Source organism: Dendrobates tinctorius, unplaced genomic scaffold (genome assembly GCF_039654945.1).
Source record: "Dendrobates tinctorius isolate UK_male_01 unplaced genomic scaffold, ASM3965494v1 ptg000034l, whole genome shotgun sequence".
Taxonomy (NCBI): domain Eukaryota; kingdom Metazoa; phylum Chordata; class Amphibia; order Anura; family Dendrobatidae; genus Dendrobates; species Dendrobates tinctorius.
In genome coordinates, this window is record NW_027361702.1 from 16,471,859 (window position 1) to 16,490,113 (window position 18,255).

Sequence of the window (18,255 nt, forward strand, 5' to 3'; positions counted from 1 at the left end):
AGAACCAGCAACATTTTTGTTGCAAATAGTCAACAGGGAGCAAAACATGATAAGAAAAAAAGGTGCAGATTACCTGCCAAAGATGGGAGAATAATCAGATGTGAAGTGACCAAGTACAAGGTGTTCAGTGCTCAGAGACACTGCCAAGTTGAGCAGTCTGAGCCCGAGCACCACTGAGCAAGAGACAGAAGTACAAGGTGTTCAGTGCTCAGAGACATGGCTGCGGTAAGGATGTCTGAGCCTGACCACCACTGAGCAAGACACAGACGTACAAGGTGTTCACGGTGTCACGTATTGGAAGTAGCAATCCTAAAGGTCAATATCGACACTTCGACGAGCCTTGCTATATGACTTAGGATAAATCCAAAACAGAATCTCAGTTTTCTCAATTTGTTTTGGGATGTTGTCCCTCTTCAGTGCAAAGTATGAGATGTGATTTCACTAGGAATTCAAGTCATCACCTTCTCTGATGAGGCGATTTGCATATTTAATTTTCCAAATGAGCATGCATGGTGTATAAGTCTCCTCATTCTGACATGTCAGGCCTGGCATGTAATTTTTCACAAGTAGAAACGTTACCTCTTAGATCCTAGCCAAATCAGATCTCATACTTTGCACTGACGAGTGGCAATAATCCTCAAGTTGAGATTCTGGATTGTCTTTTATCTTAAGTCATGTGGCAAGGCCACCTGATGAAGACAAGGTTACCGTTGAAACATGTTGTGGGCTAAAGAAGAAACAATTGTTTTGTCCTTGTGTTCTAAGCGCTCCGCTGACCATTCACTCTCACTGTAACTGCAGTATATCACAGATAAATCAATTAACAGTCACACTGAATCTGTAGGTCCTGCACCTCCCTATCTCTTGAATCTTTGGATTATTATTCACAGACGGAGAAAACTCCCATTTTCAATGGGCTTTAGTTCCCCAGTAATACACTGCAATCAGATTTAAACCTTTTTCTATTACTACATGGAAAGAGCTGTGTAATCTGACCTCCTATCCTTAGGATGTACAATCCTAAAATGGTCGCTGCTTTCCCTGCCCTCATTTTTATAGCATTTGTGATAGTCACCCTAATTGTCTGAGCCTGACCGTGTGATGTGATAGCTGTAAGGCATTATGGTTGAGGTCCAATCTCTGGCTGCTGCATTCTTTAGAATGTGTGAAGTGGCACTGGGCAATTTTTTTGCGATTGCAAATTCTTCAAATTTGCAAGGACATGCAAATTTCAGTAAATTTGACTCATTGATGACTTGCAGTGGATCAATCTGCTCAACTATAAATAAGACTATATCTGACAATAGAATATTGGAGAACTTTCATACTATATATAAAGTTAAAAGTAATTCCAAGCAGCAGCTTTTTTTTTCCTTTGGTGGATTGGAAGAGTCATCTCAGGTACCATATTAAAAGGGTTGTCCAAATTTGGGATGAAAGCCTGTAGTCACTGTGTGTAACTGCAGATATCTGAATCCTCACAGGGTTCGCACCGCAGATTGTGATATGTTCTCAAGTGTGCGATTTGCCTACATACATGCCAACGAGACTTTCTTGGACTCACTCAACCTACTTGTATTGAAAGGGGCCATGAAATGGGGTCAGAAGTATGTATATACATTGCTTTCATCACGTGACTGGCCACTCTTGTCGCGAGTGCTGGAGAATCCTCACAGTGGGTGGCGCACACACGGTGAGGATTCAGAAGTAGACTGTAGACTTTCATTCCAAATGTGGACAACACCTTTTAATTAGGTGACTGGTATTGATGGTAAAAACTCCAAAGAGTAGGGAATTTTCTACATAAATATCCATTACTAATCCATCCGTTGGTTCCCACTGGTCCCGTAGCAATGATATCCCATTCATTAGTAATATGACTGCTGCCAATCACAGCCCTCAGTGGTGACATTTGCATGTATGGCACGAGACTAGTGACCTCTGTTCAGAGCTTCAAAAGTCATATGAATTATGGAAGAGATGTCAACACATCAGCCTCAGCAAGGACCACGGTAACGGAAGGGTTCCAATGCTGCTAATCACTGAATGTCCCCACTGCAGGACCTGTGCTACCACTAGAGCAGTGGCAAATTCTTAGATAAGTAATGGCTATCTCTTTATTTTTAAAATTTTCTACACTAAGGCAAATTTTGAAAAATATTACCAAAACTCTTATTTTTCTGTCTCTTGACACTGGAGATAATATGATATTTTCTAATCCTAATAATGCCATGGGAGAAACATTTTCTGTTTTAGTTTATGTAGCTGCCACATTGTAGCAGCATCTTGTTTGCAAATATCGTACACTTTCGGAACTTATTCAAATCTTTAATTATGGATAGATTGGTCTACACTTCTTTCATATTAAGGACCCCAATTTCCCATAAATTCAATATCACAAAATATGGTACCAACAAGACCCTAATTGGCTACCATTGGCATTACAACCGCTATAGACATGCATCACATTCCCAGCAGAATATCACAGAATCAAGTTTATCCAACAACTGGTCATCTCTTGTGACTTTCATCTCAGGATGTGTTGAGCCAGGAGAAAAGGTAATGACCCATTGGGATGTTCTGAAATGCCAGAATCTTGAACCAATCACAAGAACAACACTGTTCAGCTGTCCTGAGAAATTTCTGCCCATAGAGCAAGATTTCTAGCTGTTCTGTTAGGGTCAGAACTGCCGATAAAGGTCAATAAATGGGAGAAAAGAGATAATTTATTAGATATTATAGCAAATTTTTCTTAACTTTTTTTTGTTATCTCCAAAGTTTCTCTACTGTTATAATTGATCTCTTTGTATATTTCTGTGCCTGTCCATATCTGTTTGCATATGTGTTTATAGCCCTCCTTTTTTATTTTCTGCAGGGAGGACTGATCGCACTGCTGTTACTTCTGCTAATTTTCTCAGTTGCATTGTTTGCTCAACGGCGTTGGCACAAGCGAAGAAGAATTCCACAAAAGAGTGCCAGCACCGAAGCTACTCATGAAATCCACTACATCCCGTCTGTTCTGCTAGGGCCCCCATCTCGGGACTTTAGGTCATCTAAGTTGCAACCTCACAGCTCGGTTCTGAGAATGTCTATACGAGAGACCCCAATTTTGGACGATTACGATTGTGAGGAAGATGAATCTCAAAGAAGTACAGAGCGAGTGAATCAGATGGATCACACAAAGCAATTGACACAAGACAGAAAAGAGAAGAGGAAAGTGCCAAAAAGAGGTACATGGCAAAATAGTAGCAAACAAATGAAATCTGAATTTAGATAAATCTTTTCTTATAAAGTTGAAAATATCCCCCCCCCCCACAATTTATGCAAATTATCTTTTTATCTTCTGGAACACTGTAAAGTTAGTGTGTTGAGGAACGAAGCAGTGGGAGATTGTGGCATCCATATCAGTGTCTCTTTGTCTCTGCTTCTGTCTACAGGTCGCTTCTCAGCCAGGATTTGTGGTATTGCCCTGGCTTGGAGCTCTGTAGTTAAACATTTGTGTTTAGGTTCTTGATGTTTTTTCTGGGCAGGGCCACTGGTTATTTAAGATCCTGAAGCCTGTTTGTATTGCCAGTTATAGTTTGGACTACTATCTGGTTCACACCTTTCTGCGCCTAAAGGAAGGCTCATTCCATTAATGTTAAATAGTTCTGAGATGTAGGGACCAGTCAGTCTCATTCCCTTAAAGATAGCGGTTTGTCTCATACTGTAATTTGCACCAGTCAAACTATGACCACAAAGGATGGCATGAAGTCGTAATGAGGAGGTAACCTTACTTTTCCATTAATTCTAGCACTGTGTGTGTTCTCACCCTACGATCATCAGATCATACTAATGCGTTTACAATTCCTCCAACGACTGCTTACAAAAGGCTTCCTGCCCTTATCCAGGATCCTTTCTATTGCCATGCATCTGACATGTTCCTTTATCAATCCAAGAACGTCAAACACTTATTCTCATGGGTTAATAATATTCTTTTATACCTGCGCATTCAAACACTTTTGGTTATTTTCCAGTTTCCAAGATTATTTTTTACCTGCTCCTGGGATTGAAGAGTCATATTTTTATTATTGCCGATGATTCATGTCTATTATTTAAAGAAATATTGCCATTTCACAGGGATTCTATTAGAGCCAGAACGGCCCCAGGCACTGACACTGTGAAACTTTGTGTTAATGCCATCACACAAGAATCCTAATGAAACTGCTACTCTACCAAAAGTTTTTAAAAAATCCAGCGAAACATTTTTAAGACGTTTCCGTTTTGTCTCTTGAACCATTGCAATATTTTCAAATTTACTACTGGAGATAACTACAGTAATGATAAAATATGGTATTGCTACTCATTATTACTATATCATCATTTCGTAAAGCTACAATAATAATATAACTGGGAAACTTGGGTTTCTTCGCTTTAAAAAAAAAATATTTTTACTGTTTTAATCCATAGCACAGTATCTGTTTTGAAAGCACAATAAACTTTTAAGAGCCATAAATAAAAAATGTGCATAGACATAGCTGTAAGAGACTTGTTTTATTGCAGGAAGAGAGTTGTAGTTTTGACCTTTTTCACCTTAAAATATAATGAACCAAAAAGATGGCGAACAAAATCTTAGTGTGAAGAAAAACTACGTTCTGTCATAATAATGCAGTAAAACCAATCTTTTTACTTGATTTTCCCGGTCAGTACGATTGCGTTGATATTAAGTGTATATAGATTTTGGAAAATAATTTATTGCTTTTAAACCCCTTCCCGACCTTGAACGTACCCCATATTTCATGGAAGGGAATAACATCCCGACCTTTGATGTACGGGGTACGTCGTGGCGATTTTGCGAGCACAGGAGTTGTGCACGCACGATCATCTCCGGGTGTTCAGCTAACATCATAGCTGACACTCGGCTCTCATTGCCAGAAGCGGTGCCCGCACGGCTCCCAGCAGTTTAATCTCCTACATGCTGCAATCGATGTCGATCACACCATTTAGAAGGCAGTGAGAGGTGGCTCCCTCTCCCAACCAATCCGTGCCCCTGCGACGTCATCGCAAGGGCCCAATCGTTAGCATGGTGACCTGGGGATGTCATGATGGATCACCAGATTCATTCAGAGCATTGTGGGTCACCAGAGTCATTCAGAGCATGGTCTAACATGCTTGTGTGTCAGTGCACAAATGACAGTTATAAGGCATAGCAATTATTATTATTATTATTTATATAGCACCATTGATTCCATGGTGCTGTACAAAAGAAGGGGTTACATACAAAGTACAGATATCACTTACAGTAAACAAACTGAGGCTGAGTGCAGATGTACTTTTTGGCCCTGCGGATTTTTCCACGCAGAATGGAAGAAATCCGCAGGTCAAATGACCTGCATTTTTCCTGCGGATTTCTTCCATTTTTCATGCGGTTTTTGTGCCGTTTTCCATCGCGGTTTTCCCCCTGCGGATTTGGTGACAGGGGAGATGGAAAACCGCACAAAAGAAGTAACATGCTGCGGATTTTGTACGGCGGGAAAACCGCGCGGAAAAATCCGCAGTGTCTGCACAGCGGTTTTTTTTTTACATTGATTTTAAGGCTACTGTACATCACAATGCGGATATGCAACGTTTCTGCGCGGTAAAATCCACTGCGGAACCGCTGCAAATCTGCATCGTGTGCACACAGCCTAACAATCACAGACTGATACAGAGGGGAGAGAGGACCCTGCCCTTTCGGGCTTACATGCTACAGGATGGTAGGGAAGGAGACAGTAGGTTGCTCTCACATTGCTATTGCTTTAAATCAGCGATCAGACTGTAAGAAATGAAAGTTCCATATTGGGACCACGGTAAGTAGTAAAGTAAAAAGAAAAAATGTGTAAAAATATATATTTTTTAAAATCTCAAAATAATAATGGAAAAATAAAAATGTATTGCCCTCATAAATTTGCATTTTTATTTTAAAATGTTTTTACTAAAAAAGAACACATATTTGATATCGACCCGCCTCATAAAAATGTACCACTATCTCTTCAGTGAACACCATAAAACCAAAAAGGAAAAACGGGGCAAAAAACAATGCTTTACCGTCATACCGCCGAATAAAACGTGATAAAAAGACGAATGTAAATAAAAATGGTATCTCTGAAAATATCATCTTGTCCTGCAAAAAAACAAGCTGCAGTACAGCTCCATCAGTGGAAAAATTAAATAGTTATATCTCTCAGAATAAAGCGATGCAAAAATAACTATTTTTTCTATAAAATAGTTTTAATTGTGTTTAAGCAGCAAAACATAAAAAAGTGGTATCGCTGTTATCGTACTGACCAGAAGAAAAAAGCTGTCTTATCCACTTTACAACATGCGAAACCACGTGAATCCGCCCCCCCCAAAAAAAACATTTCCTGAAGTGGTGGATTTTGTTTATTCTGCCTCTCAGCAATCCGAATACAAAGCGATCAGAAAATTGTGGTCCACCACAGTTTTGTGTACCTCCGAAAAGAAGTACACTGCTGCACAGAGGCCACTCAGAATTCATAGTGACTCTGCTGCCTCATTATAGTGAATGGATCCCTCTGGGGTTTCATTTGAATCACATCACTCAGGGATTTAGGTGGAAACCCCAAAGTAAGTGCTCAGCAAAGAGCGTCGGATAAATGTGATCCCAAGTGTTATGTAAAATGAAAGCTTCATGTCAATCAACAAAAAAAGAAAGTCCTCACTCAGTTCCATCATCTGTTAACAGAAATATAGGGGCTTCCATGTTACTGGCAGTGCAAAGTCTGTGGAATACCACTATGACTCCTCACCCGCCAAAAGCTCTCAAATCCAAATGTCCCTTCTAAGCCCCAAAATGTGCATAAACCACATTTAGCATCCACATGACTGGCATTTCTGTAGCGATGAGTAGCCGCCTAGTTTACGGGTGAGTGTCTCCAGAAGCATGAGCTGGGCATAACTTACTGGGCATTACAACATACTGGGCACTACAATGGGAGTTTGCAATTTTCAGTCAGCAACATCCACTGCTGCTTGTTTCTGGAAGAAACCCATGGAGTCAAAATCATCAAAATCATCACTACACCTGTAGATAAATTCACAAAGGGGTATAATTTTCAAAAGGGGTTCAAATGAGGGGGGATTCTGCTCTTCTAGCACTTAGGGGCTCTGTATATGGAGTTTGCAAAGTATTGTAGGAAAATCTGAACTCCAGGAGGCAATAGTGCTGCATCCCTCCTGAATCTTGCCGTATGGCTAAGCAATACTGTACAACCACATATGGGGTATTTCTAAGTTCAGTAGAAACTGTGGTACAAATTTTGGTGCCATATTGTATTCATGTGAAATTGTAAAATCTGGGGATAGAACAACATTTAGGTGGTAAAAATATAATGATGTTTTCTTCACTACCCAATGGTGCACTTGTGGTGTCAATATAATCACTGCACCCCTAGATGAATTCATAGAGAGGTGTAGTTTGTAAAATTGGGTCACTTATTGGGGCTTCTGCTGTTCTGGCAACTCAGGGGCTCTCACAGTGGGTCATAACACCCCCAAAACCTAACAGTATAATCTGCACTATAATATTGTGCTCCTTCCCTTCTGAGCATTGCACTGTGTCTGAAAAGTAGTTCCCGATTATATGTAGGGAATTGGAACACTCAGGAGAAATTGCACAACAAACTGAGACTTCCATTTTTCCTAATAGTCCTTAGAAAAATTAAAAACTTGGGGCTAAATCTATTTTAAATCTGCCCAATGGTATAAAATTCTGTGAGGCACATGTGGTGTCAACATGCTTACTGCACCCCTAGATGAATTCATTGGGGAGTGTAGGTTATAAAAAGAGGTCACGAATGGGGAGTTTATGTTGTTCTGGCACCTCAGAGGCTCTATCAATGGGACATGGGTCTCTCAAACCATTCCAGCAAAATCTTAAATATGGTGTTTCTTCCCTTCTGAGCTTATCACTGTGCCTCAAAGATAGTTTTTGACCATACTGTATATGGGGTATAAGCGTACTCATTAAAAATTGGGCAACAAATGTCGGGGCCCATTTTCTCCTGTTACCCTTGTGAAACTAAAACATTTGGGGCTAACGTAAAATTTTTGGGAAAAAAAGGAAAATTTTCATTTTTTCCTTCCACATTGCATTAATTCCTGTGAAGCATAATAAACTTCTTGAAGGTGGTTTTTAACACTTTGAAGGATTCACATTTTAGAATGGTGTAACGTTTGGGTACTTTCTGTCATATAGTCCCCCCAGTCACTATAAATGTGATGTGGTCCCTAAAAAAATGGTTTTGTAAATGTTGTTGTAAAAATGAGAAATTGCTGGTCAACTTTTAACCCTTATAGCTTCCTAAAAAGAAAAAATATGTTTCAAAAACACTGTAAATGTAAAGTAGACATGTGAGAAATGTTATTTATTAAGTATTTTGTGTGACATAACTCTTCGGTTTAAGGGCATAAAAATTAAGTTTTAAAATTGCAAAATTTTCCAGATTTTTAATATTTTCTCAAATAAATACAAGTCAAATTGAATAAATTGTACCACTTTCATGAAGCACAATATGTCATGAGTAAACATTCTCAGAATCAGTGGGATCCTCTGAAGCATTCCAGACTTATTACCACATAAAGTGACAGTGTTCAGAATTGTAAAATTTGGTCTGGTCATGAAGGTCAAAACAGGCTTTGCTGGTAAAGGGGTTAAAAAAATAATAATTTTGAAAAAATGTTGTTTTTTGTCACCATTTCCCATGTCCTATAACTTTGTTTTATTTTTATAACAATTTAACTTTATGAAGATTTATTTTTGCAGGACGAGTTGATATTTTTATTGCTATTGATTACTTTTTATTCAATTTTTTAACCCCTTCACACCATGGCCAATTTTTTTTTCTTTTCATTTTTTTCCTTCTCTTCCAAGAGCCTTAACTTTTTTTATATCGACATATGATGGCTTATTTTTTTTTGGCTGAGCGAGTTGAGGCAAAATATATAACACAGAGCTAGGCACAGGGAATAGTCGAACAGGAAAGTGTGATGCCATAAAATGGGATGCTCTGATCTAACTGCAAATATAGGAGTGAATGCTCAGGGCAGCCTATTAGGTCCACACTTGATTTGTTCTGTTATAATGTTGTAGGTCAGTGTCTATACAGGACTAAGACCAGGAATCAATACAGACAATATGATCCATAAACAATAAATAGTATTGTATGTATTAGTTGCTGCTCCATAGGGATTTAAATGGCATCGATCAATACCTAAACCAATAGCATCTAGTGCAATATTGGTGACACTAAATATGCAATGAAATGCTGACAAGTACAGTTTAGATATGTAAAGTGGAAAAGTGGATGGCAGTAACTATACATGCAATACTATAAAATTTGAGGATGGATTGTATTTTCTACTTAACTGGTGTGCATTATTATGAATAACCATTCTTAATAAGAAAGCAGTCTAGATATGGGGGATAGTTTAATATAAAGATTCCCTAAGGATATGTGCAAACGCTGCGGATTCTGCTGCAGATCCGCAGCAGATTTGGCCCTGCGGATCCGCAGCAGTTCCACAGACATTGTACAGTACAATGTTAGGCTATGGGATTTCAAATCCGCAGTGCACATGCTGCGGATTTTTCCGCGTGGATTTGCTGCGGTTTTAAATCCGCAGCATGTCAATTCTTTCTGCGGATTCCACAGCGGTTTGACACCTGCTCCATTGTCCAGGTGTTAAACCGCAGGGGAAAACCGCTGGCAAATCCGCAGGAAAACCGCAAGTCACTTTACCTTAAATTTCCTGGTAGACGGCTGCACTGACTTTGGTCTTGACAAAACACAGTGGACCTACACCAGCAGATGACATGGCTCCCCAAACCATTACTGATTGTAGAAACTTCACACTAGACCTTAAGCAGCTTGGATTGTGTCCTCTCCACTCTTCCTCCAGACTCGAGGACCTTGATTTCCAAATGAAATGCAAAATTTACTTTCATCTGAAAACAACAGCTTGGACCACTGAGCAACTGTCCAGTTCTTTTTCTCCTTGGCCCAGGTAAGACTCTTCTGGCATTGTCCACTGGTCATGAGTGGTTTGACACAAAGAATGCAACACTTGTAGCCCATGTCCTGGATACGTGTCATGATCCAGGACGGGGTTTCGCTTTGGCCCATCCTGATCAGACTGGGGGTTAATTGTTCCGCCTCTCTCTGGCAGAGGGTGGCTATTTAATGCTCACTGGACCTAAGTCCGGTGTCATTTATACTCCTGTCCTCGGCTGAGTTAGTTGACCTTGTGCATACATGTGCCTTGTGCCTGATATCTTGCTTGCTTGTTTGGTTTTGATCCGGTTCTGTCCCTGTTACGAGTTCTGCCTGCCCCTCTTGTACTGTGCTACCTCTCGTGTATGACTCTCTGCTTGTGACCCAAGTCGCCCTCTTGTGTATGACCTTTGGCTTTGTCTGACTACCCGTCTGTTTGTCCCTCCTGTGCCTCGTTTGCCCGTACTGTGTGTGACCTATGTTTTGCCTGACTCTGAGTTGTTGTAAGGTGTCCTGTCATATCTGAAAGCAGGACGCTAAGCCCTGCCCCCTTGCAGTCACCTGACCATAGGTCCTGTGCCAGCTTGCTAATTTCAGTGTCCGCAGGTCCTGTGCCTCTTTACTTTCCGGCGCTGACTGGACCCTGACACTAATAGTTTGAAGCACGCATTGTCACCTCTGCTGCCCTGCTCCACAGGTATCTTTTAGCACTGTTTCTGTACTCAGGACATGCGCACTGGCTCTGTGAGCGAGTGTAGTGCGGTGTCTCTGACATTATAACTGACCCATACCATTTTTTTTCTCTGCTCCCATTCTCCTGTGTATGTGATGGATCCTATGCACGCTCTTTCTGAGCAGGTGAGACACAGATGTCTCAGAAACTCCTTGGAGAACAGCGAGTCCTGGCTCAGTCTCAGCAGCTTATCGCTGACACTGTGCAGGGGGTATTCTCATCGGGGGCTCGGGATATTACGTTAGTTTCCCCTGAGTCTCCGGTTAAGTTACTGGATACCTTTTCTGGAGATAAAAGGAAATTCAGAGTTTTCAAGGAGGGCTGTAAGCTTTTTTTTTCATTGAGACCACACTCGTCTGGGGATGAAGGTCAGAGAGTGGGGGTCATTATGTCTCTGTTAAGGGGAGCCCCCCAAGCTTGGGCTTTCTCCCTTCTGACCACGGCCCCTGAGCGTATGAATGTGGATGCATTTTTTGAAGCCCTGAGGCATATTTATGATGAGCCTGATCGAATGCGTATGGCTGAGGACATGGTGATGAGTGTGTGCCAGGGAAAGCACTCAGCCGAGTGGTTTTGCTCAGAGTTCAGACGCTGGGCTGCTGAGGTCTGCTGGAATGACGCGCCCTCCAGGGTTTGTTCCGTAGAGGCCTGTCTGAACATCTGAAAGATGCCTTGGCTCTCCACCCTCCGCCTGATTCCCTGGAAGAGGCTATCCCTGGAAGAGGCTATGACACATGCCGTCCGAATGGATCGCAGGCTACGGGCGAGGGGAGTGGTGCAAATTGAGAGACCATTTTTCTCCCAAGGAAGGGGAGCCAGTCATACATTGGAAGTCACGGAGATGGGAACCATCGACCTCAAAGAAAATGAAAGGAGACAACGGCGCATGGGAAAATGCTGTTTTCACTGTGGCGATTCTGGACATTGGAAAAAGGATTGCCCCTCCGGTCCACTGACCAACAAGCGACTGAGCCCGGGTGATTGTCATGGAGGTCACCCAGGCTCTCAGGTACCCTTTTCTGCCTTCTCTAAAATGTTGTTACAAGTGGAACTTTGTTGTGGGAGTGTCTCTACATCCACTTCTGCCTTCATGGATTGCGGTTCATCATTGAACTTTATTGACTCGGACTTGGTGGCCAGGTGTAAGTTAGGGACAGTTAGGTTGGAGACTCCTATTCACATTGTTGCCATTGACAAAACATCACTGGTTAAGAATAATGCTATGTTTCGCACTGAAGAGTTTCTCCTTAAAGTGAGTTCCTTACTCCAGGAACATATTTAATGTTTTGTTATGGACAACCTGCCTGCGGGACTGGTGTTAGGGTTCCCCTGGTTACAATTGCATAATCCTGTAATTAATTGGGAATATCGGGACATTGTTAAATGGGGTCCCTATTGTTCTGAAAAATGTCTTGTTACGGTGTCTGTGTTGTCCGTGGGTCTGGAAGGTATTCCGGAGTGCCTGAAAGACTATAAGGACGTTTTCTCCGAAAAAGAGGCTGAGGTTTTACAACCACACCGCCCATTTGATTGTGCCGTTGACCTGGTTCCAGGTGCTAAATTGCCCAAAGCCCGCTTGTATAACCTTTAGGGTCCAGAACGGGCCGCGATGAAAGAATATATTTCCGAGAGTCTCCGTAAGGGACACATTCATCCTTCTGTTTCTCCCGTAGCGGCGGGTTTCTTTTTTGTAAAGAAAAAAGACGGTGGTTTACGCTCATGCCTCGATTTTCATGAGTTAAATAAGATAACTGTGAGGAATACATATCCCCTTCCACTTATTCCTGATTTATACAATCAGTTGTCCGGAGCTAAGTGGTTTTCAAAGTTAGATCTACGGGGAGCGTATAACCTTATCCGAGTCCGGGACGGAGATGAGTGGAAAACCGCTTTTCTCACTACTGAAGGGTTGTTTGAAAACTTGGTCATGCCTTTCGGTCTGACCAATGCTCCAGCGGTTTTCCAAAATTTCATTAATCATGTGATCTCTGATTTCATTGGACATTTTATGGTGGTATATTTGGATGACATATTGATCTGCTCTCCTGATAAACAGGCTCACATTGGTCATGTTCGGGCAGTTCTCCAAAGACTCCGGGAGAACTCTCTGCTAAATTAGAAAAATGCTTATTTTTTGTCCAGGAACTGTCTTTTCTGGGGTTCATTGTGTCTGCTGAGGGGTATCGCATGGATCCTAATAAGGTGCAGGCCATTGTCGAGTGGGTTCAGCCTTGTGATTTGAAGGCTCTGCAGCGTTTCCTAGGATTTGCAATTATTATCGTAAATTTATAAGGGGGTTCTCACAGGTGGTTAAACCCCTCACAGACATGACTCAAAAGGGGGCCGATATCAAGAATTGGTCAACCGCAGCGGTAGCGGCGTTTCAGTTTTTAAAAAAATGTTTCATGTCTGCCCCGGTTCTTATTCAACCGGACCCGTCAGAACCATTTATTGTTGAGGTAGACGCCTCAGGGGTGGGGGTGGGGGCGGTATTGACCCAGGGACCCGCCACTTTGACCAATTTGAGACCTTGAGCCTTTTTCTCAAAGAAGTTCTCCCCTGCGGAGAGAAACTATGATGTGGGGAATCAAGAACTTCTGGCCGTAAAGTTGGCCTTTGAAGAATGGAGGCATTTTTTGGAGGGGGCTGTCCATCCTATAACAGTAATTACTAGAGTTGAGCGACTTTTGGTTTTTTAGGGTCGCGTTTCGTTTCTTTTTCCAAAAGTTGGGTCGAGCAAGATCGTCCGATTATAGGGAAAAGTCGGGGTCGTCCCGAAACACGAAACCCAATGTAAGTCAATGGGGAATAAAAGTCGGCAGTGAGAGAAGGACAGGAAACACACCTACAGTGCCCATTTGAATGCCAAAAGCATTAATTCTTCTTACTTAAGCTTGTCAACCTTAATTAACTTCATAATACAAGTTACGCACTGAAAAATGGGGGTTATTTGGCTAAAGTTGTGGGGGGGGAGGGCTGGCTGCAGGTTTTCATGTGCCCTGGGCGAAAGAGCGCCCCTTTAACACATACCACAACTCATCATGCTCCGATACGGCAGATAAATAGCGGTATAGTACAATGAAAAATACCTCACTTTTTACATCTCATGACGAGGCCCATCTATTTCTCCATACAGAATCATTGGTCCCATATAATGTTTGAAACAGTATATGATGAGCTCCACATAATGCTACAGTATATGTTGGTCCCCATGGATGAAGCTCCACTGTCTTATGGGCCCAAATAACGCTCCAAACATAATGGGCCCCATTTCTAATGCTCTAGTGTATAATGGGCCCTGTAAATGCTGCTCCAGTGTCTGATGTCCACCTTTGGAATGTTCCAGTGTATGGTGGGCCCCATCTATCATCGTCCAGAGTATAGTGCTCCCCAAAAATTGCTGTCCTAACATTGAAAACAATCAAATAAGTCTCCTCGCTAGGGAATCCCTGTACTTGTCTGGACAGGTGCTGTAGCTTGCTTAACAGCTCGCCAGCCGTTCTCACGCCCAGTATGGATTGCACGTGATTGCACAAAGGTTAGAAAGGGTACCGTATCCCCGGATAACATGTATGGATAGCGTACACATTCAAAATATATGTCTCAGGAGGCAGGCTCAGACGGTGTTAGGCCCAGTATGGATTGCACGTGATTGCACAAAGGTTAGAAAGGGTACCGTATCCCTGGATAACATGTATGGATAGCGTACACATTCAAAATATATGTCTCAGGAGGCAGGCTCAGACGGTGTTAGGCCCAGTATGGATTGCACGTGATTGCACAAAGGTTAGAAAGGGTACCGTATCCCTGGATAACATGTATGGATAGCGTACTCATTCAAAATATATGTCTCAGGAGGCAGGCTCAGACGGTGTTAGGCCCAGTATGGATTTGACGGCCCAGATTACACAGCGGAGGAGCAGGGAGAGGTAAAGATTGCAAATGCTGGGGCCCTGCCCAAGCAAGGGGGGCCCACTCGTGGGCGTCGGTACTGGCACTGGGCCCCTCATAGTACAGCGGTGTGTCTGACGGCGGGTGTGCACCACCACCGTCAGAGACACTTGATTGCACTATGAGGGACCCAAGAGTCGGCCTACCCACCTGTCCATTGCAACGGCACTCGCACGGTGTCGTGCGCTAGGTGTTGACCCCGGCCATGGGGGGGGAGGCAGCACAGTTAGGGAGTTTTAGAAAGTGGCATATGTTGATGTTGGACATTCAGCTGATGCAAAAGGCGAAATAAGTGAAGTACCAGGAAGAGGTGGACCAAAGCAAGCCATTTTTCTGTCACCCTATGTGTCATCAGGGGAAGGTGGGACAAAATCCTTGGAAACCCATGCGTGGTTCATTTTAATGAAGGTTAGATCATCCACATTTTGGGTTGACAGACGGGTCCTTTTTTCTGTCAGGATTGATCCAGCTGCACTGAAGACTCTTTCCGATAGCACACTTGTAGCTGGGCAAGCGAGCTCCTGTAAGGCATATTGGGCCAATTCAGGCCAGGTGTCCAGTTTAGCGGCCCAATAGTCAAAGGGGAATGACCTGTGTGGGAGAACATCGATATGGGAGGAAAAGTAGTTTGTAACCATAGTTGACAACTGCTGTCTCCTGTCACTTTCCATCGATGCAGTATTACCAGTTGTGTGAGCGGTATTTGAAAAATCAGTCCACAACATTGTCATGAAACCCCTGTCTCCAACGCCACTTCTGCTGTGTGCACCACGAACACCTCTGCCAAGCTGCCCCCGGCCCGTACGGCTCGTGTGAGAACCACCACCGCTGCTGTGTGCTGGGAATGCCTCAAGCAACCGATTTACCAGAGTTGCTTGTTTATTAGCCAATATTAGGTCAAGGTTCTCCTGTGGCATGATGTTTTGTAATTTGCCTTTATAGCGTGGATCCAGGATGCTGGCCAACCAGTAGTCGTCATCGTTCATCATTTTGGCAATGCGGGGGTCCCTTTTTACGATCCGCAAGGCATAATCTGACATGTGGGCCAATGTTCCCGGTGTCAATGATGCACTGCGAGTGCTGGTTGGAGGAGCACTTTCTGGCAAATCCACATCCCTCCAGTCACGCACAAACCCTGTACCAGACCTTGCCACGCCAACATTTTCACTTGCCCCACGAGATGCATCCTCCTCCCCTAAGTAATCATCCCCATCATCCTCCTCCTCCTCCTCTTCTTCCTCCACCTCGTCCAGGAGAGGTCCCTGAGCAGACAATGGCTGAATGTCATCAAGGATTCCCTCCTCCTCTTCCTCCTCATCAACATTGGCTGCAGACGCCTGCTCCTTAAGGTGCGTCAAAGTTTGCATGAGCAGACGCATAAGTGGGATGCTCATGCTTAGGATGGCGTCGTCTGCGCTTACCAGCCGTGTGCATTCCTCAAAACACTGAAGGACTTTACAAAGGTCTTTCAGCTTCGACCACTGCACGCCTGTCAACTCCATGTCTGCTCTCAAAGTGCCTGGCCGTGTATCCTCCCACAAATGCATTATGGCCTGCCTCTGCTCGCACAGCCGCTCCACCATGTGCAGGGTGGAGTTCCACCTTGTTGCAATGTCGATAATGAGGCGGTGGTTGGGAAGGTGGAGCAATCGCTGCAGCTTCTGCATACGAACGGAGTGTACAGGCGACCGGCGGATGTGCGCGCACAGTCTTCGCACCTTCTGGAGCAGGGCTGTTAACTCCGGATAATTTTTGAGGAAGCACTGCACCACCAGGTTCAAGGTGTGAGCCAAGCAAGGTATGTGGCTGAGTTTTGAAAGGGCTATTGCTGCCACAAAATTACAGCCGTTATCACTAACTACCTTGCCTGCCTCAAGATGTACACTGCCCAGCCATGACTCAGTTTGTCGCTTCAAGTACTCGGCCAGCACCTCGGCGGTGTGTCTGTCGCCCAAACACATCATCTGCAACACAGCCTGCTGACGCTTTCCACTAGCTGCTCGATAGGGGGACACATCGTGTGCAACAGTGGTAGCTGCAGATGGAGTGCTCGTACGACTGCGCTCTGTGGACGAGCTTTCGCTTCTGGAGGAGGAGGAGGAGGATGAGGGTCGAACGCCTACAGCCAACTGTTTCCTATACCGTGGGCTAGGCAGCACTGTCCCACCACCGCTGTCCCCTGTGGACCCTGCATCCACCACATTAACCCAGTGCGCAGTGATGGACACGTAACGGCCCTGGCCATGCCGACTGGACCATGCATCAGTTGTGAGGTGCACCTTTCCGCTCACTGACTGCTTGATTGCATGGACAATGCGGTCTTTCACATGATGGTGGAGGGCTGGGATGGCTTTGCGAGAGAAGAAGTGGCGACTGGGTAGGTCATAGCGTGGTACTGCATAGGCCATGAGTTTGCGGAAAGCTGTGCTTTCCACCAACCGAAAGGGCATCATCTCAAACGAGATTAGTTTGGCAATGTGGGCGTTCAAACCCAGTGTACGCGGATGAGAGACTGAGTACTTTCTTGACCTACTCATAGTGTCTGGGAGGGTGAGCTGGACTTGAGAGCTGCATATGGTGGAAGTAGCGGTGGACAGGGCGGACTGAGAGAGGGTTGATGATGGTGATGGAGTTGTTGTTCTTTCTGATGGCCTAGAATCAGTCTTTCGTTGATATAACAGTGGGATTCCCTGACTGCTGTGGTCTTGCAACGACACCTCAACATTTGCTGCTGTGCTAACCGGTGGGCTTACAGTGGGGGAAACAATGTAGCGTTGCTGACTACCTTCGTTGTGATCAGTTGCACATGTGGCACTTGAGGTTTGGTGTTGTGTCCACGCTTGCAAGTGCATGCTGGTTAAATGTCTAAGCATGCAACTGGTATTCAAATTTTTCAGATTTTTCCCTCGGCTAAAGGTCTTTGCGCACTTCTTACAGATAACCTTGGCCTGATCATGAGGATTTTGTTCAAAAAAGTGCCACACTGCACTCTTCCTACTTTGGCAGACATTTTGCGGCCTAGCACGCTGTGATCTTTTGACCCTCTGGACAAGCTGTCCAGCAACTCTTTTGATGTTTGGAACCTGTCTTTGGAGTGCTCCGGGCCTGCCAGATAACAGCTGTTGCGATGTCGATGTCTGCTGTGGATGCTCCTCATCTGAGCTATTGGAAGCAGCACCCTCTTCCCCCAATGGATGCCAATCTGGGTCAACAACTGGGTCATCCATCACCTCCTCTTCTATGTAATGTGCACCTTCCTCTGTGTCACTGTGTATGGTGGTATAGTGTGCGGGAAGGGGCACCTGAGTCTCATCAGGGTCAGAATCTGGCTCTGTACACTGCGAGGACAATGTAGTGCTCTGAGTGAATGTACCAGCAGAATCATCCATCAGCGGCTGTGCATCAGTGCACTCCATGTCAGATTCATCTTGGCCTGGGTAATTCACCATTTCACTTGATAATGCAGGCATAGTATGTGAAAACAGCTCCATGGAGTAATCAGTAGTATGGCCTGCGTCATCCTTCAATCTTGGTTGGGGT

General features: G+C 43.9%; 1 protein-coding gene across 2 annotated transcripts in view; it reads left to right on the forward strand.

Annotated features, from left to right (window-relative positions):
* ASTN2 (astrotactin 2) overlaps positions 1-18,255 on the forward strand; it is a 1,339,273-nt gene that overhangs the window by 315,514 nt on the left and 1,005,504 nt on the right. For both annotated transcript variants that reach the window (XM_073573127.1, XM_073573126.1), the window contains exon 3: positions 2,876-3,230. In XM_073573127.1, the coding sequence (XP_073429228.1) occupies positions 2,876-3,230 (355 nt within the window). The remainder of the gene's footprint in view (positions 1-2,875; positions 3,231-18,255) is intronic.